This window comes from Carcharhinus amblyrhynchos, chromosome 1 (genome assembly GCF_965287045.1).
Source record: "Carcharhinus amblyrhynchos chromosome 1, sCarAmb.v2.hapA, whole genome shotgun sequence".
Lineage (NCBI taxonomy): Eukaryota > Metazoa > Chordata > Chondrichthyes > Carcharhiniformes > Carcharhinidae > Carcharhinus > Carcharhinus amblyrhynchos.
This window is the reverse complement of record NC_137324.1, coordinates 48,932,927-48,960,568: the sequence shown is the minus strand read 5'-3', so window position 1 is coordinate 48,960,568 and position 27,642 is coordinate 48,932,927. Positions and strand designations below refer to the sequence as shown.

Genomic DNA, 27,642 nt, shown 5'->3' with positions numbered 1-27,642 from the left:
TGAATGATTGTGACACATTTGTACTTGGCAGCAACTCCAAGATACAGGTAAATTATAAAAATATACTTAAGCATCCTTCTTTGTCTCCACATAATCAATGGAAAATGCTGAAAGCGGAGAATTCTGTTCACTGAACTACTTGTGACAGACAATGAGTTGCTTACGAGTCCCACTTGCTTCCCACAATAATGAATCACTGCCCTTGCAAATTGTTAAGAACATCCAGTTCACATAAATAGGTCACTTTCCAAGGTTGTCACCTCCATGCAAATTGATAATAGAGTTGATATACAAAAAAACGTTTTGTTATTGTACAAGAAATCAGCCATCTTTAACATTCATGCACTTAAACCTACTTTCTGTTTCGGTTTGCACCATATCGCCCCCCTGCTAAATCTGAGGATATTTAAGCCCAATGTTATGAATACGTAATATTAACTGAGAACATCAACCACTGACCCACATTGTGAGTGCAATGCCTATGAATTTTCATCCATAAAACAGATCGAAAGAAAGTTATGGCTAGTGTGTCTGCAATTTCCCAACATGTGTTGAAACTTCCTAACTAGTAATAGTGTGAATTTGTGAAACTATTCTGACTGACTCCTGTTCGGATACAATTGTACAGTTACTGGTTATCATTCCTTGGCCTAATTAATCAATTGGCCAAGATCCTATGTCCCTTTGAATATTGTTTATTTTTTTTTATTGTGAAGAACTGGCTACATCACATGTAAGGAACAAGTTTAGAAGTCGATCATTCAGACCTTCAAACCTGCTCAGACACTCAGTAAGATCAAGGCTGATCTTCTACCTCAACTCCACTTTCTCACACTATTCCTTCATTCCCTTGGTATCCAAAACTCTATTGGCCTCTGTCTTGAATATATGCAATAACTGAGCACCACCACCCGTTGGATAAAGAAGTTTAAGATTCACAATCATTTGAAGAAATCTCTCCTCAGCTGAGTCCTACATATTCAAACCCTTATTCTGAGACTGTGCCCCCCAGTTCTAAATGCCCAGCTCATAGTAAACATTGTTCCATCGTCTATCCTGTCAAGCCCCTTTGAAATTTAAATTTCAAACTGACCACCTACTCATTGTCTACTCAATTTTTCCGATATGGCAACCTCATAATGTCAGGAATCAAACTATTAAATGCTTATTGCACTATTCTTAAGGCAAGTATATTCTCCCTTAGGAGAATAAGCAATGCTTAGTTGGTAGCACTCTGACCTCTGAATCACAAGGATCTATGTGCCCCAAGGTTTGATAAAAGCAATTAAGTCTAACACTCAAGTGCAGTACTAGCGATACCCCATTTAAGAACATAAGAACATAAGAAATAGGAGCAGGAGTAGGCCATCTAGCCCTTCGAGCCTGCCCCGCCATTCAATAAGATCATGGCTGATCTGTTGTGGCTCAGTTCCACTTTCCCGCCCTCTCCCCATAACCCTTAATCCCCTCTCTTATCAAGAACCCATCAACCCGCTTCTTAAAAATATTTAGCGAGGCAGCCTCCACCACTTCAACGGGCAGAGAATTCCAGAGATTCACCACCCTTTGAGTGAAGAAGTTCCTCCTCAACTCCGTTCTAAACCGCCTCCCCTTTATCTTGAGGCTGTGCCCCCTAGTCCTACTGTCTTTTTTGAGCGGGAAGAGTCTCTCCACCTCTATCCTATCCATCCCATTCATCATCTTATACGTCTCAATGAGATCTCCCCTCATTCTTCTAAACTCTAACGAGTATAAGCCTAGTTTATTCAGCCTCTCCTCATAGCTCAATCCCCTCAACTCCGGTATCAGCCTAGTAAACCTCCTCTGCACTCCCTCCAGGGCCAAAATATCCTTGCGCAGGTGCGGCACCCAAAACTGCACACAGTACTCCAGCTGCGGCCTCACCAATGCCCTATACAGCTGCAGCAAGACCTCCCTACTTTTATATTCAATCCCCCTCGCTATGAAGGCCAGCATCCCATTCGCCTTCCTGACCACCTGCTGCACCTGCAAGCTGGGTTTTTGCGACTCATGCACAAGGACCCCGAGGTCCCTCTGCACGAGGTCTCTCTGCTCAGCTTGATGTAGAAGATCCCATGATATTATTTCAGGGAAGAGTTGGGGAGTTATTCCTGATCTCCTGCCATTATTTCTTATCAACACAAAGCAGATAATCTGGTCATTATCATATTGCTGTTTGTGGGACATTGCTGTGTGCAAATTGGCTGCTGTGTTTTCTACATTACACTAGTGACTAGCCTACAACAATGCTGTACAGCATTGAAGCATTCTGATGGTGATTAAAAGCAATGCAAGTCTTTCTATCTAAGGAGATCAAAACTGTGCAGTCTCACTGATTACAGAATGACTTATTTTTCCTTATACTCAATCCCTTTCTTAACTGTTTCCTCTACCCCTATGCTAATTTCCTGGTCCTCTGAATAACAGCATTTCCAATTCCCATCTTTTAAAAAATATTCTACTTTTGTTAAGAACCTTGCTGACTTTAAATGTCAAGGTATCCCAAAGCCATTTATCATGTGAGGAAAGATATGCAAACTAGGGAGGAACAGCACAGTCATTTGGTGATCAGTCAATAAAGAATATTTCTTATTTTGAAAGAAAATACATGACAAGAAGAGCAATAGTACATAACAACTGTATGCTTAACTATACTGATGACTATACACACACAGTGGGCAGGATTTTATGGCCTTGTTCATCCTGAAACCATAAAATCCCGCCCAAGGTCAATGGGCCTTTCCATGCGCCGGCCCTTACCCACTCTGGTTCCATGACGGGCAGAATATTAAAGTTCTCACCAATATGTCAGGGGTTTCCCCTTGTTAACAACTACCTACATTCCCTGAATTCTGAGAAATGCTTCTTTTTCCAAACAACTTTCTGAACCAAATCCAGCAAATTGTTACCACCCATGTTTCGTAAAGTCATCTTCAGTTTCAGTGAAGGAATAATCTTCTTTGTTAAAGTTTTGGATTTTAAACAGCAGCCTTTTAACAATAACTTGTTTTTTGGGAGAGCTTGCTTTCTACCGCTGTGTGTCTCTATGATGGTAGCTGCTTCTTCTGTGATCCTTTCTCCAGCTATTATGCTATGGATATATCATTCTCTCCCTTTTATGTTACCCACCCAGTGGACCCGGCTTTTAGCCAATTCCCTTATCTGTCCACTTTGAAGTCACCTTGTCTGTGCCCCATTGATTTCTCCCTAGTCACATAGGTAAACACACACTTTACTCACTGGTATCCTCACTTGCATTTAAGAACATCCCTTCAAACAGTTGCTCTCATCAATCCCCTTTTATCACTTATTTATTTTAACCCAATTTCATTTTTTAATCTTCACTTTCCTCAGTTCTTAAAACTTCTTTATATTTCCTACCAAGATAGATAAATTTACATATCACCACATTATATTCCATCTGCCCCATTTCCGTCTTATCACTTAACCTATATTTATCACTTTGCATCCTCCTCACAGCTTACTTTCCCACCTAACTTTGTATTATCAGTAAATTCTTGGTTCCCCTCATGTAAGTCATTGATATAGATTGTAAATAGCCGAGGCCCAATAACTGATCCTTGTGGTAGTCACAAATTACCAACCTGAAAATAACCTATTTATTCCTAATCTGGTTTTTTTTGTCCATTCACCAATCTCAAATCATATCAATATATTACTTCCAATCATGTGAGCCTTAATTTTAAATAATACTCTCTTGTTTGCCACCTTACCAAATATTTTTTGAAAATTCAAACATACAACATCCACCGATATTTTCCCCTTAGCCAGCCTGCTGGTTATTTCTTCAAAAGAACTTTAATATATTTGTCAAACAAGATTCTATTTCATAAATCCATGTTGACTCTATCGAACCATTTTTGATTTCTGATTTTCTAAGTGCACTGTTTACTATCTCCCTGTAAATAAACATATGTTTAAACATGATTTCCTTTTCACAAAAACAAGCTGTCTGCTAGGCTTGACTTATCCTAGTGCCTTGCTACAACTTCTTTAATAACAGTTTCTAACATTTTCCATGATAGATGTTAAGCTAACTTAGTTTCCTGCTTTTTGTTTTTTCCCCTGTTTTTTTTAAATAATGGAATTACATTTGCTATTTTTCAATCTAATGGAACCTTTTCTAAATCTGGGGAGTTTTGGAAAATGAAAACCATCAGCTATCTCACTAGATACTTCTTTGAAGATACTAAGATGAAGTTCATCAGGATCCAGGCTTTGTAACTCACAATTTAGGCTGAGATGAGGAGAAATTTCTTCAGACAGTGGTGGGCTGTGGAATTCATCACCACAAAAAACAGTTGAGGACAAAGCATTGTATGTGTTTAAGGAGTTAGTTATGGCTCTTGGGGCAAGGGTGATCAAAGGATATAAGGGGAAGGCAGGGTGAGGCGATTGAGTAGGAAGATCTGCAATATTTTGGTCAGGCCCAGGAAGTTAATATATACCTCCAGGAGAAGGATATGGATACCAAAGACATTTTTCCAGTTTAGACATTTGGATAACTATCTGTCCTGATTAATGTTGCTCATTCCTTATATTTTTGGAATCAAAATAGAAATTAATCTTATATTTCATCAGGTGTTTTTCATGTTCTTAGGAGTATGACCAAGAGGCCCATGGCCTGAACAGTTGGGCCAGATACAGAATTGAACAGTCTAAATTAAACAACAGCTAGGCCTGATGGGAGTTTGGACAGGCCAAGTTTAATACACACACACACACACACACACACACACACACGCACAGATACACACACACATAGATAGGTCAGAAGGGGAGCAAGGGCAAGTCTGGACTTGTGCTGAAAGCTGGAACTGAAAGTGTTCAGCCCTGACCAAGTAAAAACAGTGTTTGTCTATTCTTCAGTTTCGACCAGACTCCCTGGCACCTTGAAATCCTGCCATTACCTTATATGGAAAGAGGATGTGCACCCTATGCACGAGGATAGACATGTAGGGACCCTGGCATCTTCTATATATGGAATCAACAATCCCATAGGGTTCTGCAATCCCCATTCGATAACCTAATTGGTTAGAAACCAAAGAATCTTCCAGAAAAACTGACAAAGAGGGAATAAAAAGAGGCATTTGCAGGCCACCACAGCAAGACTCGATGTTGGCAGCAGAGACGCAGCGAGGATCAAATGAGAAAGCTACAAAGATTTGAGATCAATCTTGTCATGTGGAAGACCCTGAGTTCAGGATTCAGGGAAGACACAAGGCCAAGATTCATACCTGGTGGAGCGAGCCTGGCTGTTCAATCTCACGGGTAGTATTTGGGTCTTGGATAAATTAAAATAGAGTTGTTTATTGGAGTTATAAGAGCGTTGTAGGAAGTTTGGTACAAAAAGTAGTGAAATAAAGTTTACATTAATTATCATTGCAAGCCGATTCTTGTTCTTTGTTTGTCTCATGAGTAACAGCAGCTGAGTAAAGGAGTTTTAGTTCAAACTGGTCAATGTGTCTAAATTTCCAGACAAAAGAATGGTATGAGTTGGCTATGAAGGACTGGAAAACATTACTGAAAGGGAATACAGTGGACGGGCATTCAAGGAAGGAATAGGTGAAATCTAAAAGATGTTTATTCCTTTTTGGCACATGAGTGGAAAGGAAGCTGTGGCCAAATCATGGCTTACAGGGGAAATTGGAGAGAGTATTAGATTCAAAGAAGAATAAAGCATCAGACCTGAGTTTGGGAGCAGTTTAAATTCAGCAAAGGCAGTCCAAGGAATTGGTTAAGAAGGGAAAAATAAAGTATGAAAGTAAGCTAGCGGGAACACAAAAAGAAACTGTAAAAGTTTCTATCGATATGTAAAGAGAAAAAAATTGACAAAAATGAATGTAGGCCTCTTACAGTCAGAGACAGGGAATTCAAAACAGGGAAAAAAGGGATGGTTCTAAATTTGCTTCTTTCTTCACAAAGGAAGACATGAGTAACATACTGGAAGTTCTGTGAAACACAATTTTTAGTGAGGAGGTGAAGGAAGTCAATATTAGTAGAGAAGTTGCTTTGGGGAAATTAATGGGATTGAAGGCAGATAAATCTCCAGGGCCTTGTAATCTTCATCCCAGAATACTTAAGGAAGTGGCCCTTAAAATAATGGATCCACTGGTGGTCATTTTCCAAAATTTTTTGGACTCTGGGATGAATCCACAGATTTGAAGGTAGCTAATGTAAGCCCGCTATTCACAAAGGGAAGTAGAACGAAAACAGGGAACTATAGACCAGTTAGCCCAACATCGATAGTAGGGCAATTGCTAGAGTCCGTTAGCAAAGATTTCAGCGAACAGTATTTGGAAGGCAGTGATATATTCAGACAAAATCAGCATGGATTTGTGAAAGGGAAACCATGCTTGACAAATCTACTGGAATTCTTTGAGGATGTAACTAGTAGAGTTCACCAGGGAGAACTGTGGGTGTGTTTATTTAGACTTCCAGAAGGCTTTTGACAAGATCTCACATGACAGATCACTATGTAAAGTTAAAGCACCTGGGATTGCGGGTAGTGTCTTGACATGGATAGAAAGCTGGTTAGCAGACAGGAAGCAAAAAGTAAGAATATATGGTCTTTTTTCTGATTGCCAGGCAGGAATAGTGGACTTCCATAAGTATCTATGTTAGGATCCCAACTGTTCACATGATGCATTAATGATTTGGATGAGGGAAGTAAAAGTATTCTCTCCAATTTTGCAGATGATACAAAGTTGGGTGGGATGGTGAGCTGTGAGGGGATGCAGAGATGATTCAGTGTAATTTGGACAGGCTGAGTGTGTGGGCATCTGCATGACAGATGCAGTATAATGTGGATAAATGTGAAGTTATCCACTTCGGCAGCAAAAATAAGAAGGCAGATTATTATTTGAATGGGTGTAAATTGAGAGAGGTGGATATTCAGCAAAATCTTGGTGTCCTTGTACGTCAGTTGCTGAAAGTAAGCAAGCAGATAGGCAGACAATACAGAAGGAAAATGGTACATTGGCCTTCATAGCGAAAGGATTTGAGTATAGGAATAGGGATGCTTTACTGCAATTGTATAGGGCATTGGTGAGGCCACACCCAGAGCATTGTGTGTAGTTTTCATGTCCTTATCTGAGGAAAGATGTCCTTGCTCTAAAGCGAGTCCAGCAAATGTTTACCAGGCTGATTCTGGGGATGGCAGGACTCATATGAGGACAGACTAAGTCAGTTAGCATTGGAGTTCAGAAGAGTGAGAGGGGATCTCATAGAAACTTATAAAATTCTAACAGGATGAGATAAGGTAGATGTAGGAAGAATGTTCCCAATCGTGGGGGAGTCCAGAACTAGGGGTCATAGTTGAGGATAAGGGGTAAACCTTTTAGGGCTGAGGTAAGGAGAAATTTCTTCACCTAGAGAGTAGTGAATCTGTTAAATTTACAACCACACAAAGTAGTTGAGGTCAAAATGGTGTGCGATTTTTAGAAGGAATTAGATAAAGCTCTTGGGGTGATAAAGAATCAAGGGATCTGGGGAGAAGGCGGGGTCATGATATTGAATTTGATGATCAACCATGATCATAATGAACAGCAGAGCAGGTTTGAAGGGCCAAATGGCTTTTTCTATGTAGATTCCTACATAAGAAAGAAATCTGCCAATTCATTATGAATAGCACTGACAAGAGATTTTAAATGTATATTATTTGCTTGCAGAAAGCAGTCACTAATGCTAGCTTGCCCAGTCATGTGTCATACTGGAACTGTCCTTCATTCTTCACAATACTGGGCAGTTTTACCTCCTTTTCTGGCTGCTGTTGGAGATTGCCTGTTTCAGGTAATCCAGCAGCACTCTTCATTCACCATCCCCAGAGCAGTTGATGCTGATAGTCCACGCATAAAATCTGCTTATCAGGATTATCAAATTCACAACAATATTAATAGGATAAAATAATAATGGTATATAAGAATGTAGGAGCAGGGGTAGCCCAAATGGCCGTCAAGTCTGCTTCACCATTCAAACAGATTGTGACATCTGCCTCTGCACCCTTTCTCCATGATCCCCAAAACCTTGATGTTTTTAGAATCTGTCTTGAACGTGCTCAATAATTGAGATGCCACAGGCCACTGAGGTAGAAAATTCCAAAGATTTGCTACCCTTTGAGTGAAGAAGTTTATCCTTACAACAGTCTTTAAATGGCCTGCCCCTTATTCTGCACCTTGTTCAAGATTCAGCAAGTAGGCTGTATAATTCAATATTGTTTTTGCTATCTCCTTGGGTGGCTATGATTGGCTCACAATTGCGCGTACATATATTTAGCTTTTCTCCTGTCTGTCAGGCCCTACCTTGCTCGCCTAATATTTAACCTTTGATTACCCTACAGCATAACAATTCATCATGTCTAGATTCTTCTGAGGATAATGGGTTGAATTGCCACCTTCAGCATAGTAAATCTTCCCAGGTTTCTGTGTATCCATATATTTAGCCCATTCTTCCTGGCTGCCGCATGCTTAGACGAGGCAACATATTACCCAAACACCTTAACCATGTGTGTTCCAATGGGTCACTAATCGAAACTTGCTCTTGGCTTGTCTGGACAAGCAAAAGCAATGTGCAATCACACACAGTTTTAGCCAGAATAGAACCAATTATTTACCTCACCAATAGTAGACAGAAGGCTCTTCATATTTTGTAGGCATAATGAAAGGAGGATATCACTGACTGGTAAACACATTGGCTGGAATTTTCATTCACAATCAATGGCCTGCTCATTCACTTTACAGCCAACGTAAGCTCATGGATAGAATTGTCACCTTCAAGTCCAAGGGTTCAATTACCCACTTCAGAGACTTCAGCATACAATATATGTTGATGCTTCAGTACAGTCCTGACAGAGTGCTGCTATCAGACGTGGTCATATCTTGGATGAAATGTTAGCCTGAAGTCCATCTCACAGCACTAGTCTTCCATTGTCTTGGCCAACATTCACCTCAACCACGACCTAAGAATAGATGATCTAGCCATTTATTTTGTTCCATTTTTGGGACTTTGCTACTAGGTTCCCTGCATTACAACAGTGACCACACTCCAAAAGTACATTGTTGGCTATATCACAGTTTGGGACATCCTGAAATCATTAAAAGTGCTATATAAATGCAAATTCTCTCCTTTTAATTGACGACAATGACAGATTAGTGAGCACGGAAGTGCAAATTCCTGGTTATTGACAGAGATACACTCACAGACAGATATACCACTACATGTGCACAGTTGTGTGACCAACTTGGTTGTGTCAATGGATAATGGGTGTTTCCTAGAAAAGAAGCATTTCAGTAGATAATTGAATATGGGGTGCATGGAGTAACCAAAGCTATAACAAAACTACAATTTTAGATAGCCTATACTGTCAAAAACTAATTATCTTTAAAAATGCAAACATATTTACATTTAATTTACAAACAGATTTAAATTTATGTACATTTGGTCAGATATGAAGATATAATCACATTCAACGGTTTGAAACGCAAATGCAGCATTGGGCCAAAATGGCTAAGCAATGAATTGACCACAGTTTATATACAACTTGTGATTATTTTTCAATGTAATGAATAATGGCCAATTGTCTATGGGATATTTGGTACCCCGATTTCAATACCAAATTTCACTCTGCACGATTCTCAACTTATTAAAGGTATCTGACTAATCTAACTATATATACACCATGTTGTTGTTTTCTTGGGACATTAAACAGAATTGCAGATAAGATTAATTTGTCAGCAAAACCAAGGAAATAGTCATCGACTTCAGGAAGAGTAGTGAAGAACATGTTTCTGTCTATATCAATGGGGCCGAAGTAGAAATGGTCAAAAGCTTCAGGTTTTTAGGTATCTAGGTCACCAACAATCTATCCCCCATGCTGGCTATAGTTAAGAAAGCCCACCAATGTCTCTACTCTCTCAGAAGACTAAGAAAATTTGACATGTCAGCTATGACTCTCACCAACTTTTACAGATGCACCATAGAAAGCAATCTTCCTGGTTGTATCACAGATTGAGTATGGCTCCTGCTCTGTCCAAGACCACAAGAAACTACAAAAGGTCATGAATGTAGTCCAATCCATCACACAAGCCAGCCTCCCATCCATTGACTCTGTCTACAGTTCTTGCATAATTAAGTATCCCACACACCCTGGACGTACTCTCTTCTACCTTTTTCCGTTAAGATATAAAAACCTGAGGTCATGTACCAACCAACTCAAAAAAGTTTCTTTCCTGCTGCCATCAAACTTTTGAATGGACCTACCTCGCACTAAGTTGATTCTTCTCTACACCTTAGTTATGACTGTAGCACTACATTCTGCACCCTCTCCTTTCCTTCTGTTTGAATGGTATGCTTTGTCTGTATAGCATGCAAGAAACAATAGTTTGCACTGTTCAATAATATGTGTCACAATAATAATAAATCAACTCAAATCAAATAATTTAAATGTAACATGAATTTCTTTTCTTTTAAGGGGGAGATGCTGTTGTAGTGGTAACATCACTGGACTGGTAAACCAGAGGTCCAGGCTAATGTTCTGGAGTGCCAGGGTAACTGGTAGAATTTGAAGTAAATTCACAAAACACCTGGAACTGAATGTTAATGAATATCACATCTACCCTTCTGGTTCACCAATGCCCATTAGGGAAGGAAATCGGCTATCTTTACCTGGCCTGGCCTACAAGTGATTCCAGAACCACTGCAATATGGTTGACTCTTAACTGTTCTGTGACGTGACAACCAAGCCATTCAATTCAAGGGGAGTAGGAAACAAATGCTGGCATGGCCAGCATTGCCTACATTATAATGAACTAATTTTGTTTTAACCTTTTCTCTGTTTTTAGGGTGAAACAATGGTCTAATTATAATCCTAAAAATATTTCCTGTAAATTCCTTTGCACCTTGTGATCTAAAAGGAAACCATTGCATGACAGCATTGTCTTCTGACTACCAATAGGCTACTCACTGCGGTGGATTTTCCTGTTTCACCCACCACGGGAATCGGAGTGGGCCAGGGCAGACCATGGAGAGGTCCGTTGACCTCAGTTGGAAATTTTTGGTTTTGGAGTGAGCGTAGCCAGAAAATCTCACCCATTATGCCTTAACAATAAATGTCTTTATGCTAAATGCGTTATCATGGACAGCACTGAGCCAAACAAACCAGTTACGTTTCATGTTTATTTGTGGATCTAGGTTACATTAATGTTTTGCTAGGGTAGCAGTTAGGACTTTATAATTGAACATTAATTCCTGGTAAGGGGGAGCTGAAAAAGAAAGACAGGGTTCTCAATCTGATTACAATGCAATGAGCTTTGATGGAAAGTGTATGTGCTAATATCAAGAAAAAGCTACCTGGAGGCTGATTTGTGATATGATTTAGATTTCCAGAAGGCCTATGACAAAGTATCATATAGGAGACTGTTAAATAAGTTAAGAGCCCGTAGTGTTGAGGGTAGGAAACTGGTGTGGATAGAGGATTGGCTGACTGGCAGAAGACAGAGAGTGGGGATAAAGGGGTCTTTTTCAGGATAGCAGCCAGTGATTAGTGGTGTGCCTCAGGTGTCACTGCTGGGACCACAACTTTTTACGATATACGTTAACAATTTGGAAGAAGGAACTAATGATGATACAAAAATATGTAGAGGGACAGGTAGTATTGAGGAAGCAGGGGGGCTGCAGAAGGACATGGACAAGCTAGAAGAGTGGGCAAATTTGTGACAGATGGAATGCAATGTGGAAAAGTATGCGGTTATACACTTTGGAAGGAAGAATGGAGACATAGACTATTTTCTAAATGGGGAAATGCTTAGGAAATCAGAAACACAAAGGGACTTGGGAGTCATTGTTCAAGATTCTCTTAAGATTAATGTGCAGGTTCAGTCGGCAGTTCGGAAGGCAAATGCATTGTTAGCATTCATGTCGAGAGGGCTAGAATACAAGAGCAGGGATATACTTCTGAGATTGCATAAAGCTCTGGTCAGGCCCCATTGGAGTATTGTAGGCAGTTTTGGGCCCCATACCTAAGGAAGGATGTGCTGGCCTTTGAAAGACCTGGAGGAGGTTCACAAGAATGATCCCTGGAAAGAAGAGCTTGTCATAGGAGGAACGTTGAGGCCTCTGGGTCTGTAATCATTGGAGTTTAGAAGGATGAGGAGGGATCTTATTGAAACTTACAGCATACTGCGAGGCCTGGATAGAGTGGATGTGAAGAGGATGGGCCCGATTTTACCAATTGGAGCCTCAGGGCTGGATCCGGGTGTAATATGGATCTGAGCCCGGAATTCTCTATACTTCTTGCCGGCTCCGATCTGATTTGCTCTGTGGGTGGGGCTTAGTGCTGCTAGACTGTTCGGATCTCTGAACTGTGCATGCACAGTTCAAAAAAAATCAGAGGCAGCGCGCCCAGGTGCTGGGCTGGAGCGTGCAGCTGTGGTGGATTGTGCCTTCTGAAAGATTTCTTCCTGCTGTGTATCCTGTGTCAGCGTAACCAGGCGGAATAATTCCAATAGAGCATCAGTAGTTCGCCTTGGAAGGCAGCTCTATGCCAGGCCGTATCCTGTTTTAGTGGTTCGACCTGATGGGTCCACCATCAATATCCGACACAAGGAGCCTAAAAAAATTAATATGATGCCAGTCGATGTTTCCATTCTGCCAAAAGCTGAAAGGAAAGCAAGATTGTGCAAATGTGTTCCCAAAACAGCTAGAATGAAAGAGGAGCAATTTGAAGATGAATTTAAAGTTGACACTTTATGGCAAATTCTGGATGAAAAAGTAGTCTTCAAAATTTTGGATTTTAGAAACAACCATCACTGAACTGCTTGACTGGTGTTGACATCAGTGGAACTCTGACAAGTGCACGTATTATCGTGCTGTCATTAATAAGATGTGTTTTTTTATTTATGATCAACTCCATTTATTAAAATGTGTTTCTTCAGGAAGGATACAGGGAATGAAAAAACAGACTCCTGTTTTTATTTCTATTATTACATGGTTTAAATGCAAGGAGAAAATGCTTTGAATGTTAATTAGACAATACCCATTCACATTCGTTCTGTGCCTCCTGTTCCTGACTACATTTGTGTAGATTTGACTTGCGTATATTTAGTTGTTTGTGTGATGTATCATTAAAACCAGTTGCAGGAAAAATAAAGCAGAAATCGGAGAGAGTGGCTCTCTGACACAGATCATCCTCTGGCGGGGGGAGGAAGGGGCTCAGATGGATCTCTGGTTGGTGGGGAGCAGGGTGGTCCGTTGCCACTCTGCGGGTGATCCGTCCTCCCTACCGGAGGAACGAATCCCTCCTCCCGGAGTGGACGTGCGGCCATGCCATCCCACCAAACCTTCAGGATCAAGTGATTCCTCGCTGAGAAGATGAAACAGAACTGGCCGATTCCACAGTGGATCCGCATGAAAATCGGCAACAAGATCAGGGACAACTCCAAGAGAAGACACTGGAGAAGGACCAAGCTGGGCCTATAAAGGGATACACCCATTCAGGGAAGAGTAATCTGTGGCTGGTAGCGTACCAGTGATCGGACTGCTCGATTTGAGCACGGACCGGATCTGCACCCAAATTGGGTGTCGGTAAAGTCATGATCTGCTCGGATTTGGGTGCAGATGGCATTAAAGGCCCGACACCCGAATTTACCGAGATTTTGCACCCAATTTTTGGTAAGATCGGGCCCGATGTTTCTATTAGTAGGAAAAACTAGAATCAGAGGGCGCAATCTCAGACTAAAGGGACAATCCTATAAAACAGAGATAAGGATGAATTTCTTCAGCCAGAGAGTGGTGAATCTGTGGAACTCTTTGCCGCAGAAACTGTGGAGGTCATTGAGTGTCTTTAAGATAAAGTTAGATAGATTCTTGATTAATAAGGGGATCGGGCCTATGGAGAAAAGGTAGGAGAATTGAAAGAGAAAAATATCAGCCATGTCTGAAAGGCGAAGCAGACTCAATGCGCCGAATGGCCTCATTCTGCTCCTATGTCTTATGGTCTTAATGACGCAATTACACATAACAATTGAATAATTGGTCAAGGTATTTGGAGGTTTCTGCATCTAAAGCTCAGGAAGAATTGGCCCCATCAAGAGAGGAAGAAGAAGAACAGTGGAACAACAAATGTATATCTTAAGAAAATGATCTGCCTAAATATTAAAAATGTTTCAATTATAGTTCATTCTTGTGTCAACAGTCTTTAATACGAATTGAATGAGCTTGATTTGAACAAGTCATTGGAAGGGCATGGTAAAACTTATTAATATTCTATTTTTAATGAAATATCTATTCATTGCCAGAGTTCTGAAAGCAAATGTGCGTTTAGGTCAGATATACTTGGTTATTTATGAATCATCTCGCTGATCAAATGCAAACTTTTTTTTATTCAGGCTATTAACTTAAAAATGTAAAGATATTAAAACTGTTTGAAGCACTAAGTTGTGGCTTATTTAATATTCACTTAAGAAACTACAGACAATATGCAACACAAAACAGTTACATCTACAACAAATACATGTTAATAAATGTACAAAAATAAAAAAAGGAAATTATTAAAGGTAAGTTCATATGAATGATTCTTTGACATTTAATGTGACACTTCTACCTCCCAATTTAAAATTTGTACTTGGCATCTTAAACAATTATGAGGATTATTAATAGAATTCTCTGTTTGTGTTCTCCACCACCTCCCTCAGATAGTCTGCCAACTTTTCCCAATGAATTGGATGTGTTCTTTGGCTTTCATTCTTAGGGAAGCTATACTGGAGTTTCTCTGTTCTGCATCTTCCAAAGGAAATTTGTCCACATAAGGTGTCCCACACTGGAAGGTTGAGGGAGTGATGGCGCTCATAGGTTGCAGGTTGTGGCTCATGGCTGGGGAATTCAGGAAAGGTGGAGGAGTATAACTGCTCTGAAGGCCCTGCGTTGTGGACATGAAACCTGGAAGGCTTTGTAATGCAGAGGAGGTGGATATTGGTGAAGTGAGCCAAGGGTCCAATGCCAAGTTACTGTTCAGAGGGCCTGCCATGGTAGACGGCTGTGAAGATCTGTTGAAGGAAAGCATGGGCGAATCTTGACGTTTCATTGCACTGGCTTCCAGTTTTTCTTGCCTCCTCCACTTGGCTCTTCTGTTTTGAAACCATACCTGAAAGAAAATAGCATTTTTATTTTAGAATATAAAAAGAATTGTGATACAATGGATCCCACTTACTCTGTTCCTTTTATTTCCTCTCCTGGAGGATCCATTTCCCAGGGCTGCTTATTTCACCCCTTTGCTGGCTGAGATCAACTAATTCAGCATAGACAATGGGGAACACATATTAAATGAAAATAGCTCTTATGGCTTTCATCATAGAGAGTAACACATCCCAGAATGTTTGCAGCACTCAATGCTAAGAGACAAAATAGGAATCTGATGAGAGCTATCCATGATTTAAACGAGAGGGGGAGGGACATTTTCAGGCTAGTATCGGAGCCCTGATGTCAGTCCCACATGCAGCAGCTCACCAAAGCAGCCCTCCGCTAGGTGGCCATCAAGTGGATTTTAGCTGTTTCTCTAAACTTAATATAGATTAAATTTATTTACTAGTGTCACAAGTAGGCTTACATTAACACTATGATGAAGTTGCCGTGAAAATCCCCTGGTCATCACACTCCGGCGCTGGTTCAGGTACACTGTGAGAGAACTTGATATGGCCAATGCATCTCACCAGCATGTTTTTCAGACTGTGGGAGGAAACCGGAGCACCTGGTGGAAACCCATGTTGCAAGGAAAACGTGCAAACTCCACACAGTCACCCAAGCCGGGAATTGAACCCAGGTCCCTAGCGCTGAGGCAGCAGTGCGAACCACTAGACCACCAAGCAAAAAAATGGCACTTAACTGAGTTCTTATAAGGAATCTTATTTGTTGCTTTTTTAGAGAAAGTATTTTTTCATTCATAAGAAATTAAATTTTTACTTCTTGTGTAGAGAACTTTTATGAAGCTGAAAGTTAGTCTTTTTTTAACCACTTAGCTCTGATTTAAGTTCTCATAATCAGTGTGCAAGTACACCAAAATGTGTGTATGCAGAAATGTTTCGAAACTGCAGACAGCAGAGTCTGGCAGTCCTGGTGGATTTAAGTAAACACCAGGTAAGTTTGGAAATTTCCTGAGGGGACACTTGAACACATTTATAAACTGATTTTGAACTACACTTGAGTTATGGTAAACTGGACTAATGTGAGATTGTCTTCTTCAGGTGGTCTCACATTGCTCCCTGCTTAAATCAGGTCAAAAAATTACCCTCAACTTACATGGTCAATTTTGTATTATTATTAGTTGTACAAACATTATCAAAGAGAAGTTAAGCATGAGTACATTGTTACTTTTGATTTCATTTGCTCACAAAATACGCGTAGTTGAACAAATCTGACCTGGAAAAGTACAAAACCATCAATATCAATTTCTGATCAAATAATGCAATCAACCTTTGGGAACAAATTGCATGAAAATAATTCAATTTTTTTTAATATATACGTACAACCAATCATGAGATGTAAGCATTCTTGGCAAAGTCAATTTGCGGGTCATCCCTCATTTTCCTTGGGAAGGCGGTGTTAAGCTGCCTTCTTGAACCATTGCAGTGTAAGCTGGGTGTACTTACAACACTTGGTGTAAGAACACCCACAGTGCTGTTCGGAAGGGAGTTCCAAGATTTTGGCCCAGCAACAGTGAAAGAAAAGTGCTGTAATCCCAAGTCAGAATGGTGTCTGGTTTTGACTGGAACTTGTAGCTGGCGGTTTTCCCAAGTATACGGTGCCCTTGACCTAATATAAAACCAACATGACTTGTACAAAGAACAAAGAACAACCCAGCACGGGAAACAGGCCCTTCGGCCCAACAAGCCCGCGCCGCCGCATCGCCCTACACCTATTCTACCCTGCATATCTACAAATAGAACCCCTGACTTAGCCAGATTCAGGGGAGAATAGTGTCAATTTGGTAAAACCAATCAGCCTAAGAGCACATCTTTGGGGTGTGGGAGGAAACCGGAGCGCCCGGAGGAAACCCACGCATCCACAGGGAGAATGCACAAACTCCCACAGACACAGGCCCAAATCCATGTATCTGCACAGCTAGCAGTGCTAGTCACCGAGCTGTTGCGGCGCCCGTCTACTGGTCCAGGATCAAGCACACACACCAACACGAAGTACTAGGCCACTCCCGGAACCTCCAAGAGCAGCCCACGCACGACCCACCGTGTGCATGCCCCTCGTTTGACAACGAGGTGGACCTCCACCTGCGGAATAAAAAGACAAAAACATTAATCACAAGCCTGCCTTTCCGGTGTCTCCTGAGGTTCTAACCCTTATTTAATAACCCCTACCATAACCCTCCATCCTCGTTTCACTCATGTGCCTATCTAACTGAACCTTAAACGAGTCCAACGTTCCCGCCTCCACCACCACTTGTAGAAGGGAAAATTTTGCCAAATGTTTCCTTAATTGTTTGACAGGAAAAAGGAGTGGGACTTTCAAATTGAGCAAAGGAACCAAAGTGAAAGGAGATGGATAAATCTGCAAATGGACAAGTTGGCAGAAGGTGAAATTCCATGCACACAGGGTGGATGCTGCATATTGGGAGGAAAAATAGATGTCATGAGTTTATCATGGGTTACATGGTAAACTCATGACACTCTTACATCTGCTAATAGTGAAGCAGAAATTTGTGGGGGCTGATAGTAAACCTGGCATTTAAACATCAAATGATCGGGACAGCAATAAACGCATAGAATGCATTGTTATCTTAATAGGTCCATTTAGTATAAATCAGAAGATGGCCTAACTGATGGTAACAAAGTCATAAAGGAAACATATAAGGCTCAGAAACTGTACAGAATTACAGATTTGTTGCTGTACAGAAGGAGACCATTTGGTCCATCATGTTTGCACTGGCTCTGCAAATGAGCACCATGACTTAGTGCCATTCCTTGCCTTTTCCTTGTACCACTGCACATTGTTTTCATTCAAGTAAAAATCTAATGCCCTTTGAATGCCCCAATTGAATTGATCACCACCACACTTGTAAACAGTGCATTCCAGGCTGAAATCACTCATTGAGTGAAAAATATTTTCTCACCTTACATTCTTTTGCAAATCAATTTAAATCTGTGCCCTTTCATTCTTGATCCTACCATGGGAATAGTTTCTCCCTATCTATCTGTCCAGTGCCCATCTGATTTTGGACATCTCTATGAAATCTTCTCTTAGCTTTCTTCTCTGCAAGGAGAACAGTCTTAACCTCTTCAATCTATCCTCAGCCCCGGAGCCATTCTTCAAAACCTCTCTTGAACTCCCTCCAATATGTTCACATCCTTTCTATAGTGTGGCACCCAGAGGTGTACACAATACTAAAGCTGTGGTCTAAACTAATGTCTTATACAAGCTTAGCATAACCTCCTTGCTCGTGTATTCTACGCTCTTATTAATGAAGCCCAGAATACTATAAGAGCTTCTGGGTTTAGCAAATAATTGAGTTACAAGGAAACAGGACAATATGAGCTATTTTACTCTTAAAAGAAATATACAAGGATGTGATAACATAAAATAATCCGGAACAATACTTCAAGGTTGCCCAGAATGCCCCAGCAGGGACACAGGTAAAACCAGTGAGAGGAACATAGTAACAAATATGTCAGAAAACTGTTTCAGGGAAGGAGAATGAACACTTTGCTCTTCTGGCTAGGTTCGTGGAAGTCATAACCTTGGACACAGCCCACAGATAATTCCATGATATAATAAAATGAATGCCAGTTTTTATTTATTGTGGATAGTTGAGTTGAGCTCACCAAATGATCTCCATCATGTCAATTTTCTCGTGATGGCATTTTATAATTATACAAGAAACCATTATACAAATAGAGAGGCGACTTTTTTCTCTTAATACTTTGAACTTGCCAGTGTTAAAAGTGCAAAGCATTGTGCATACAGTTAAAACTCAGTTACAGGTCAATTATATTTGGAAATGAATATGCGAACGTTGTAGAAGGTTAGAGTTAGCAAATGGTTCATGATCTCCAAGTCAAAGTGATTTTATTTAGTGACGTAATGAGATTTTGAAGAGAATATGCAACGCAATTGCAGAAATGAACAAACGTTTCTGTAAAAAAAAGACATGAGATATCACTGCTTCTTTTGAACGGAGTACCTCACAGTGTTCCCCGTTTGTTGTTTTCCAGCCCGTATACCAAATTGCTGTAAATGGGAGCTGGCAGTACAACATCTGGGGTCTCGGTGAACGGTGGGATCGACAGTCCATCTTTGTAGCTAGTGAGATTTAAGGATATGTAAAGAAACAGACGACCCGAATTCGAGTAAATTGGAGCCAGCGTGGGTACAGAGAAAGAAATTAAAAAAAGATGCAAAAATTGGATTGAGAGAGATGCAGAAAAAAAACACAGAACTTTCTGCTGTGAATTTCATTCATTTTAACAGCGTAAAAGTCACAATGACTTTTGAACCTCGCAGAGAGGATGAGAGATGGCTGTGGTTTTCAAGAGACTAGGGCACAGCAAACTGTCCAAAGATTCCCTGATTCACGGGCCACCTCTTTCCCCCGTTACAAATTGCTGGGTTATTTATACATCAGCAATGATGTTTACACTTATTTTGCCAGCGAATTATAGTCCCTTTTATTTCCACACATATGTTCAAGTGAAAAATAATAACTATTTGAGAAAATGACCCTTCCCAATCGATACTATTCGAATTTAGGACCTCACTCATCCCACAACAATGTATTGCCAGGACAGGAGAGAGCTTCAGGGTTCGTTACACTGTTTTGGACTCATCTGCAAAATCCTGAGTATAGCTGCTTTCAGGTTTATGAAGCCGCTGAATTGTAAAATGTGAACGAGCACTGAATTTAGGATCTAACCAGACCACTGGATAAGGGCTAACTGACTTGCTTCGAGATCCCTTCCTTGATTTGCATCTGTCTTAGCCGCTGTTCTTCACACATTTACAAAAAGAGCCTTTAATATGATCGAAACGTTGAGTAAAATTACCACCATTCCGGTTTTATAATTGCTCTACATGCGCAGGAAGTTTGATTTTAAAGTTTCGAAACTATTTAGCCGCAGTTTTCGGCAAAGCTTTGTTGCATTTTTGCCGATTTTAAGTCCTGCAAACAAGACGGTTGTGGACATAATTGTACATATTTGTTTATCGGACATAGTTTTGATTTTGTTTACGTCCGAATACTTATAAAACAGCAAGTAAGTAAAGCGAGATGAATTTGGTGTTGGAGATGCGCGGGTGTGAATGTTGTATCTTCATTATTCCACCTTCATTGCTGAATCCTATTTCTGTTTTTGAGTTTTACTTGAATCTGTTTCTAGCATGTGTCAAAGCCTATCGCTGGAAACATGTGGTCTAGAACGATACTTTACAATAGGGAATGTTAATTAATAAAATGCCGATAGCTATACACTCTCCTCAAAGTATAGACCAGGGTCTTGAAACTCAGGACAACAGGTCAGCCTTATATATCGTTGCTCCAATTATTGGCGTTTTGCTGGACCGTTTAAAGAAATTGCTCCAAGTGGTGGACATATCTGGGTGAAAGGGTTTTGCACCGCAACTGTTTTAAAGGAAACAACAAATAAAAACCCTCCAAGATTGTTAACAATTGAATCTGATTCAAGATTCGTTTGAGGGAAGAAAGTGCAATAAAACTATTTTAAAACATCCGAAACCTTCGATTCGCATTGCCTGTGTCACACAGCCAAGGATGATTTGCAAAAACAAGTCTTTGAACAAAAACTCGCCCAGTTTGATCAAAATTGGTCTTGGTAATACCAGTACATTTGATTTCATTTGACCGCTCTCCTCTATGAACGACACAGTATAGGAGTTTTAATCCATTGATTGCTTTTGCCATGAGCGGGTTTCCATTGTTGAGTGACTGGGCGGGCTGTAACATTTGAAGACACACTGAGGTATATTGAGTAAAGATTGGTGTAAAATACGTATTGAGTGGGGTCTTGCGTAATTAGCAAAATACGACCCGTTGTATCAGATTAGCAGCGTTCATTTCGCGCTGTGAAAGTTACTTTTGTGATATTTTATATATTTCTGAGTCGCAGACCTTTGGATCCTAGGATAATCAATAACCAGGAATGATATTTGAAAAGTTTCTCTTTTAGCACCGCTTGTGGTTAAGAAACCTATCAAACTGGAATGTATGTTTTGATGTAGTTAACCAAACATAACAAGCAAAGAGTGTTTTCTTGTGTCAGCAGAAAGCTGAAAACTCGATGTGTCCCATCCTAAAGAAAACCCATGATTAACTTTGTGTTTTGCACACATTTATTTGGCGAATGTACAGTAGAGTTCGGAGAAAATGGCGACTCCGGCAAATAATGAATTAAAGCCCATGAGCACACAAAACAAACAACAGAGTTAGCACCCACCTTTACCTCTCACGTACTGACTAATCTGCTATGCATGTTCATATGCTGGTGAACTTTGCTGATATGGCATATTATCACGGAATACTGTCCGGAATTAACTTTGGAAGCGCTTCAATAAGAATCACATGTGGTATTTGTTCAAGTGTAAAGGTAAGTTTCCCTGCAAACATTTGGCACCATGTTTAATCTGTTTCAAGCAAAGAAACTGTGCCATTCCAATTGAAACTTCTACACTACTGCAAAATACAGACTTAATACACGGAGTTTGCTGGAGGCTGTTTTAAAAAAACAAAACTAATCGACGTGTTGGGGAGTTTGAAAGAACGACTTAATATTAAGATAAAAACAAAATCCTGCCGATGCTGGAATCTTAACAGTAGCATCTGAAATCATGCTTTGAAAGGGTTTCCGACTGTTACGTAACAAGAGTGTTTGTACTTCAAAACTCAATACGAACATGAGAAATAACAGCGTGGGAACAGCATAAGCCCAGTCTGAGATTCAATGAGATCTTGCTTTCCCGCCAGCACCCTCCATTCCCAAGATAACAACAATCGTCCCTATCCCAATCATAAATGGATCCTCACCAATACGTAATCGATTTGTAACTGAGTTTTAACTATATGCGCAATGGTCTATACACTTAGGAAGATGCATCCCTACTAGTAAGTTGAGAGAATTAGAACGAAGTCGCCCTTATTTGTATGACCCCTCTGAGGTCGAGAATTCGAAAGATTCACGACTCTTTTGAGTGAAGGAATGTCTCCACATCTCAGTGGTAAATAATTAGCCCCTGTATTTTGAGATTGTTTCCCCTGGCAGGGGAAAGAACCTCTTAGTACCTACCCTGACAAGCACCTTCATAATATTGCAAGTTTCGAGCAGATCACCTCTCATTCTTCTAAACTCCAGAGAGCATTGGCCCAATTTACTCAGTAACCCATCACAGGATAATGCCTCATCCCAGGTACCAATCTAGTCAACCTCAGCAAGCTTCCAAAATAGTAACAACAGCGCTAAAAGGGACTGCGGTCACAAATTACTGAGTGTTACTGCTATCATCACATTTAGATGCGGCAACTAACTGACTGATCGTTTTGCACTGTGGTCGGGTAATGTTACAGCTGAATTATTGTATGACCTTTCACATAACTCAGTTTAACTTCCAGGGCGCGGGATCGGAAGTTATCTGTCAGGTGAAAAGGAGAAAGTGGGGGTGGGGATGGGGGAGAAAGTGGGGGTGGGGATGGGGGAGAAAGTGGGAGAGGGAGGTGGGGGGGGAAGAGGCAGGTGGGGGGGAAGAGGCAGGTGGGGGGGGGGGAGGGAGGCCTACAGAGCAAAAAGATGCAAGTACTAGGACACAAACACGGAAAGAGAAATGAGCATCGGGTGTCTCACCTGTACCCGGACCTCCGGGAGGTTGACTTTCATGGCCAGTTCCTCCCGACTGTAGACATCTGGATAGTGAGATTTCTCAAAGGCCCTCTCAAGCTCGTGGAGTTGGTAGGTGGTGAATGTTGTCCGGTTTCTCCTGTGTTTCTTCTTGGGTTGGTCCTCGTTGATTAAGCTACTCTCATGCTGCTTAGTCTTCACAATGTCCGGCCGGAGGCCTTCCCCACTGCTGCTTGTACAGAAGTGTTCTGACCCTGACAGCAGAAGCACAGTCAATTTCGTCTTTTTTTAATTTCTAAGTCGACACAGCAATTTGCTACTTCATAATAACTGTATTTCACAGGAACTTGATTGCAGTGTTAATGTCAGCTAATGTGGGACTAGGCAAAAAATGGTTCGGCACAGACAAGAAGGGCCAAAAGGCCTGTTTCTGAGCTGTAATTTTCTGTGGTTCTATAAACCTTACTTGTGACACTAATAAATAAACTTAAACTTAGATATTGAAAATGAGAGTCATTAAAAGTTTCAAAGTTTATACTTGGATGATATCAGCCGTTTGTGAAATTGATAGACTTACAGGAGGAAATATTTTAACATTTAATTGAAAGTTGACCCAAACAGAAATTGCATTGTTATATTTGCATTAACATTGATTTGCCTCACTTTGAAAAGAAATCTCCGATCAGTACAGGCGGGAAAACACTAATAAGAAATACACTCTCACCGTCAAAACTTTCAGAGTTCTCCTGTTCGTGCTTCAAGTTTGACATTCGATTGAAACAATCCCGGCCGTTGCTTTTTCCCGCCTCGTCCACATTCCGGGAATTTCTGCTGGAAGTGAAGGTGGAATGGAGAACCGAGTCTTCCTTGGTAAATCCCAAGATAGCGTCGATGCTATGGACCCTGGAGGACGCGTTCCCCGGGTTTCTCGCCAAACTCCCAAACGGTGATAAACTTGCGTCCATCACACCGCTGGCTGTGGCCAGGAACCGCATGAATGATCACTGACTACAGAATAATGAGTAACTTTACTGTGTCCCTCTGAGAGGAAGGGGGGGGGGGGTGAATTCTCGTTTTACTCGCTCTGTTTCAAAATGTCACTTATTTCGTGCGCAATATTCTTTCAGCTTCCTGGTGTTTGCTGCAGGGAGCGACTCTGTGGCCGAAAGTTGGCGTGTTTCTTCCCAGAAATTTAATGAGTGAAGAGGGAGGGGAGATCGAGGAGAAAGGACGGTGCAGATGGAAGGGTTGTGCGGTGCAGGTAAGCACCCTCTCGATTGGGATAAGGACGCCTTTCCCTCCACGCCAGCGAGCACAACCTGAGAGTTGAGGTGAGGCATTGGCTGAGGCACCAGCCCGTCCCCGAGGAGTCTCAGAGCCGCCCACTCAGCTGTCCGCGGACCCCCGATAGGCTGAAGGTCCTGTTACTAGGGGCTTCTTCCTTCCAGCACCTGCTTACTGGAGACACAAGAGTGGCAGCCTCGTCTTTGCACTTGTGTGGAGCCTTAGCCGAGACAGTTCCTTATAAATCTTAGACCAATCTCCCAGCTGTTACATCCATTTAAAAAAAGACATGGGGGAGGGGGCTGAGAGGGAGTGGGGGCGGGAGGGCTGGATTGGGGATTAGAGCAGAGTTTGTTTGGACAGAACAAGATCGGGCAATCGCACATCCTCCCGTAAACACAGATTACCAATGTGTGTGATTTATTTGGAACTGAAATTATAACTCAGTCCCTTCTCAATGGCTCTTCATAGTGCATCGAAACACGCCCTGTCCTCCCCAATGCCTGGGGAAAACGAAATAAATCTTCTGTTATAGGCTAGGTAGCCACATTGAAAGTTAACATCAAAGTGGAGACGAGTTTCTAACTATAGTCAGCAAGTCTCAAAAGTAGAATCATGTAGGATAGAATCAATAATTCCATTCTTACACGTACAACCGCAGTGTGAGGCCGGCTGGAGAGTTACCTGAGTCCTTTAAAATACAATGGGAAAGACAAATGGATTAAAGCTGAACAATGCCATCATTAAAAGGACATGAGAGTTACAGTTCAGTGACGGTAATTGTTAATTACCCAATAAGAATTATGTGCGTCACAATTATTCAATTATGTTGCTTTCTGTCCCTCTCCCCATCCATCTAACTATTCAAAAACTTCTGTCAGATACAGTAGGGGTGGTGGTGCTAGCCTATAATTACTTTCAATACCCGCCAGTGCCTGTTGTTCGTTATAATCGGCGGCTCTGTTAAGGGACAGTTTGGGAACGCATTGTAAAACAAGGAGATGTCCTTGTGAAGCAATTACTGGGAACCTTGTCTCAAGGAGACGCTTCTGGTAATCTCCTTCAAGTGAGACATGTGTGCCAACGAGTGCCTGTTAGATCATTTATTTGAGTCCATTGAAATGTCTACACATTAATTAATGATTTAATAGGATTTATCGTTAATTAGTTTATCCATGAGAAGAAGCCCTCGCGCGTCAAGTTGGATTTTCCAATTAATTTATGCATCCATATTCTTCCTTAACCTTTCATTTTTTCCTTCCTTCTCTGTAGCTGAAAAGCTTTCTCGTTGAGAGACGCACTGATGGATCCATTGGATTTATAGATAGCAATGAAATATGTTGGTACTCGCACCAATGTTTCTTTAGTAACTGGGTTTGTCTTCATGTTTATACCACTTCACTTTCTGAAAGTGAAAGCTTATTTATTCATCCGATGTCAATGTGGGAACAATATTCCAGAACAGAATCTCGTTCCTGCTTCATCCTAACTTTAAATGTCTCTCTTGTGTGAACTCCACTTCGGGCAAAGTGCAAATAGCCGATGCGCCGAGTTCCAGACGCCACTTGTACGATATGAATCGCTTCGCCATCTAATCTGGTCGCGCGAATTATACTGGGCGCAAGTTAAGAGTGTGGCGTATTGGCACTAAAGATAAAGGAACGCGGCACAGTGTGTTGTACTCTCTTTCACCCGAACAAAGTAAAGGCGCCGACGTGTATTCATTATCGACTGCTAATTACATTATTCAGTATTTGAACTTTCTTTCCATTCACCAGTTGAAAAAATCTGCTATCTGCACAAGTTCGAGTTATGTATAAAGCGTACACTGGTGTGTGTCCCACTGTGTAAATAAAACAAACAAAGGTTAAAGTGATCACTGCAATTAGAGCTAAACTGAGTGGCTGCGCCTTAAATCCAATGCCCACACGCTGCTGAGGGATATGGGGTATTTTCCAATGTAAGCCAGTTTAGAAGGGCTGAGCGTTTCTCATGACTAGGCGGTGTTATCCCTTATTTACAATGATGCCTGAACTAGGGGGGGTTCTCTGTATACAATTTACCTGTCAATGACAGGTTGCCAGGGTAACAGGATGAAGACAAGCATAAAAGGCCTCAGATGGCTATTGTGAGCGATTAAGGAGTAAGTCAATAGTGGTGGGTTGGTGGAGAGTCGATACAGCACTCAATTTGGGCTGACTGCCATCCTTCAGTTTCCATGTACACTTGCTGTTTTTTATTGCTGACCGCTTCCCGCTTCTCTAATATTGCCCATTCAGACCCACTTGCAATTTGAGTTGAACTAGGACAGAAATGGTCATCTTTTGCCCATTGTTAGCCCGTTTCCAAAATTGCGAATAGACACAAAGCCTGCTCCCTCTACAGTAATGTTCTCAACACGGATAACGCGGTTTGAGCCGGTTTGTCTAAAATGGGAATGAGTAGAATTCAAGGGTAATGGGCATCAATATTGTCCCCTTATGGGTCTGAGGGGCTTGGTAGAAACAGGCTATATATACACACCGCTGATTTGACTGTTAACTTGAGGATTGGGCCTGGCATATGTATGAAACTTAATTCTTTCCATAAGAAGACGGGAGTATGTATGTAACCTCCCAGCTCTTCAGACTATTAACGTATGTGCACGTAAGGTACTGCCGATTAAATACTATTTGAAGAATGCACTTTATTGTTTGGGGATTCTCTTTCATGAACACGGCAAATTAGAGCTAATTAGGCGTCAGCTTCTCTCTGTGTCGCCAACTGGCTGAATCGTTCGGATAACCTCGAATCAGTCCGTTAACAATCAGGGTGGTCATATGGATTTCATTGGATTCTCTTTTGTTTAGGACCTGGAGGCAGCAAACAAAGGTGAAAAGACAATTTTATTTAAGCGCTTGAGTCGAAAGCAATGCTATGAATTGGTCCAGAATTGAAATTGGTCTCTCCTCCATTTGGAAGAAAAATGTCGATTCTATACATCTTGGATTGGGGAGCGGCCTTTACTACTCAAGACTAGTTACGCATGCTCTAGTTTTTTTTAAACGAGAGCATGGTGTGACATAGTTCACTAACAATTACAGCTTGCCTTAAATTGATTTCTGTACGAAAATAAGTGCCTGCACTCTGGTATTGGAGTCTGGAAGGGCTGTTATGGAGCACTGTTTTGTTTCTAGCGAGAGATCTTCATTCATACCCAGCCCAGACTGATGAAACATCTATCTTATCACGTTAGGAAGGCGCGGATCTTTTGAAGCTAGGGTTAAGGCACATTGTTAGAGTTAAAGAGGGTTCTTCTCGCTAACCTCATTTGTATGAGTGCCGAGGACTGGCACTGGGTGGGGCCACAATGGAAGTTTTTAGTTAATTCATGTATAGATGGTAGGATCAGCATTTATTGCCCACTCCTAATTGCCCTTGAAAAGGTTGACGTGAGTCACTTTCTTGAACGCCTGCAGTCCACCTGTCCTTGGTACAA

General features: G+C 41.2%; 1 protein-coding gene and 1 pseudogene across 1 annotated transcript; one reads left to right on the top strand and one right to left on the bottom strand.

Annotated features, from left to right (window-relative positions):
- The first annotated feature begins 13,359 nt into the window (after window positions 1-13,359).
- Window positions 13,360-13,515, top strand: LOC145349297 (large ribosomal subunit protein eL39-like; annotated as a pseudogene).
- A 903-nt stretch (window positions 13,516-14,418) lies between these two features.
- Window positions 14,419-23,937, bottom strand: rx3 (retinal homeobox gene 3). The gene is made up of 3 exons (XM_080197796.1): window positions 23,605-23,937; window positions 22,887-23,134; window positions 14,419-15,178 (listed from the first exon to the last, which is right to left on the bottom strand). Exons 1-3 carry the CDS (start codon window positions 23,873-23,875, stop codon window positions 14,726-14,728), a joined length of 972 nt encoding a protein of 323 aa, XP_080053922.1. The 5' UTR covers window positions 23,876-23,937; the 3' UTR covers window positions 14,419-14,725.
- Window positions 23,938-27,642: the final 3,705 nt, after the last annotated feature.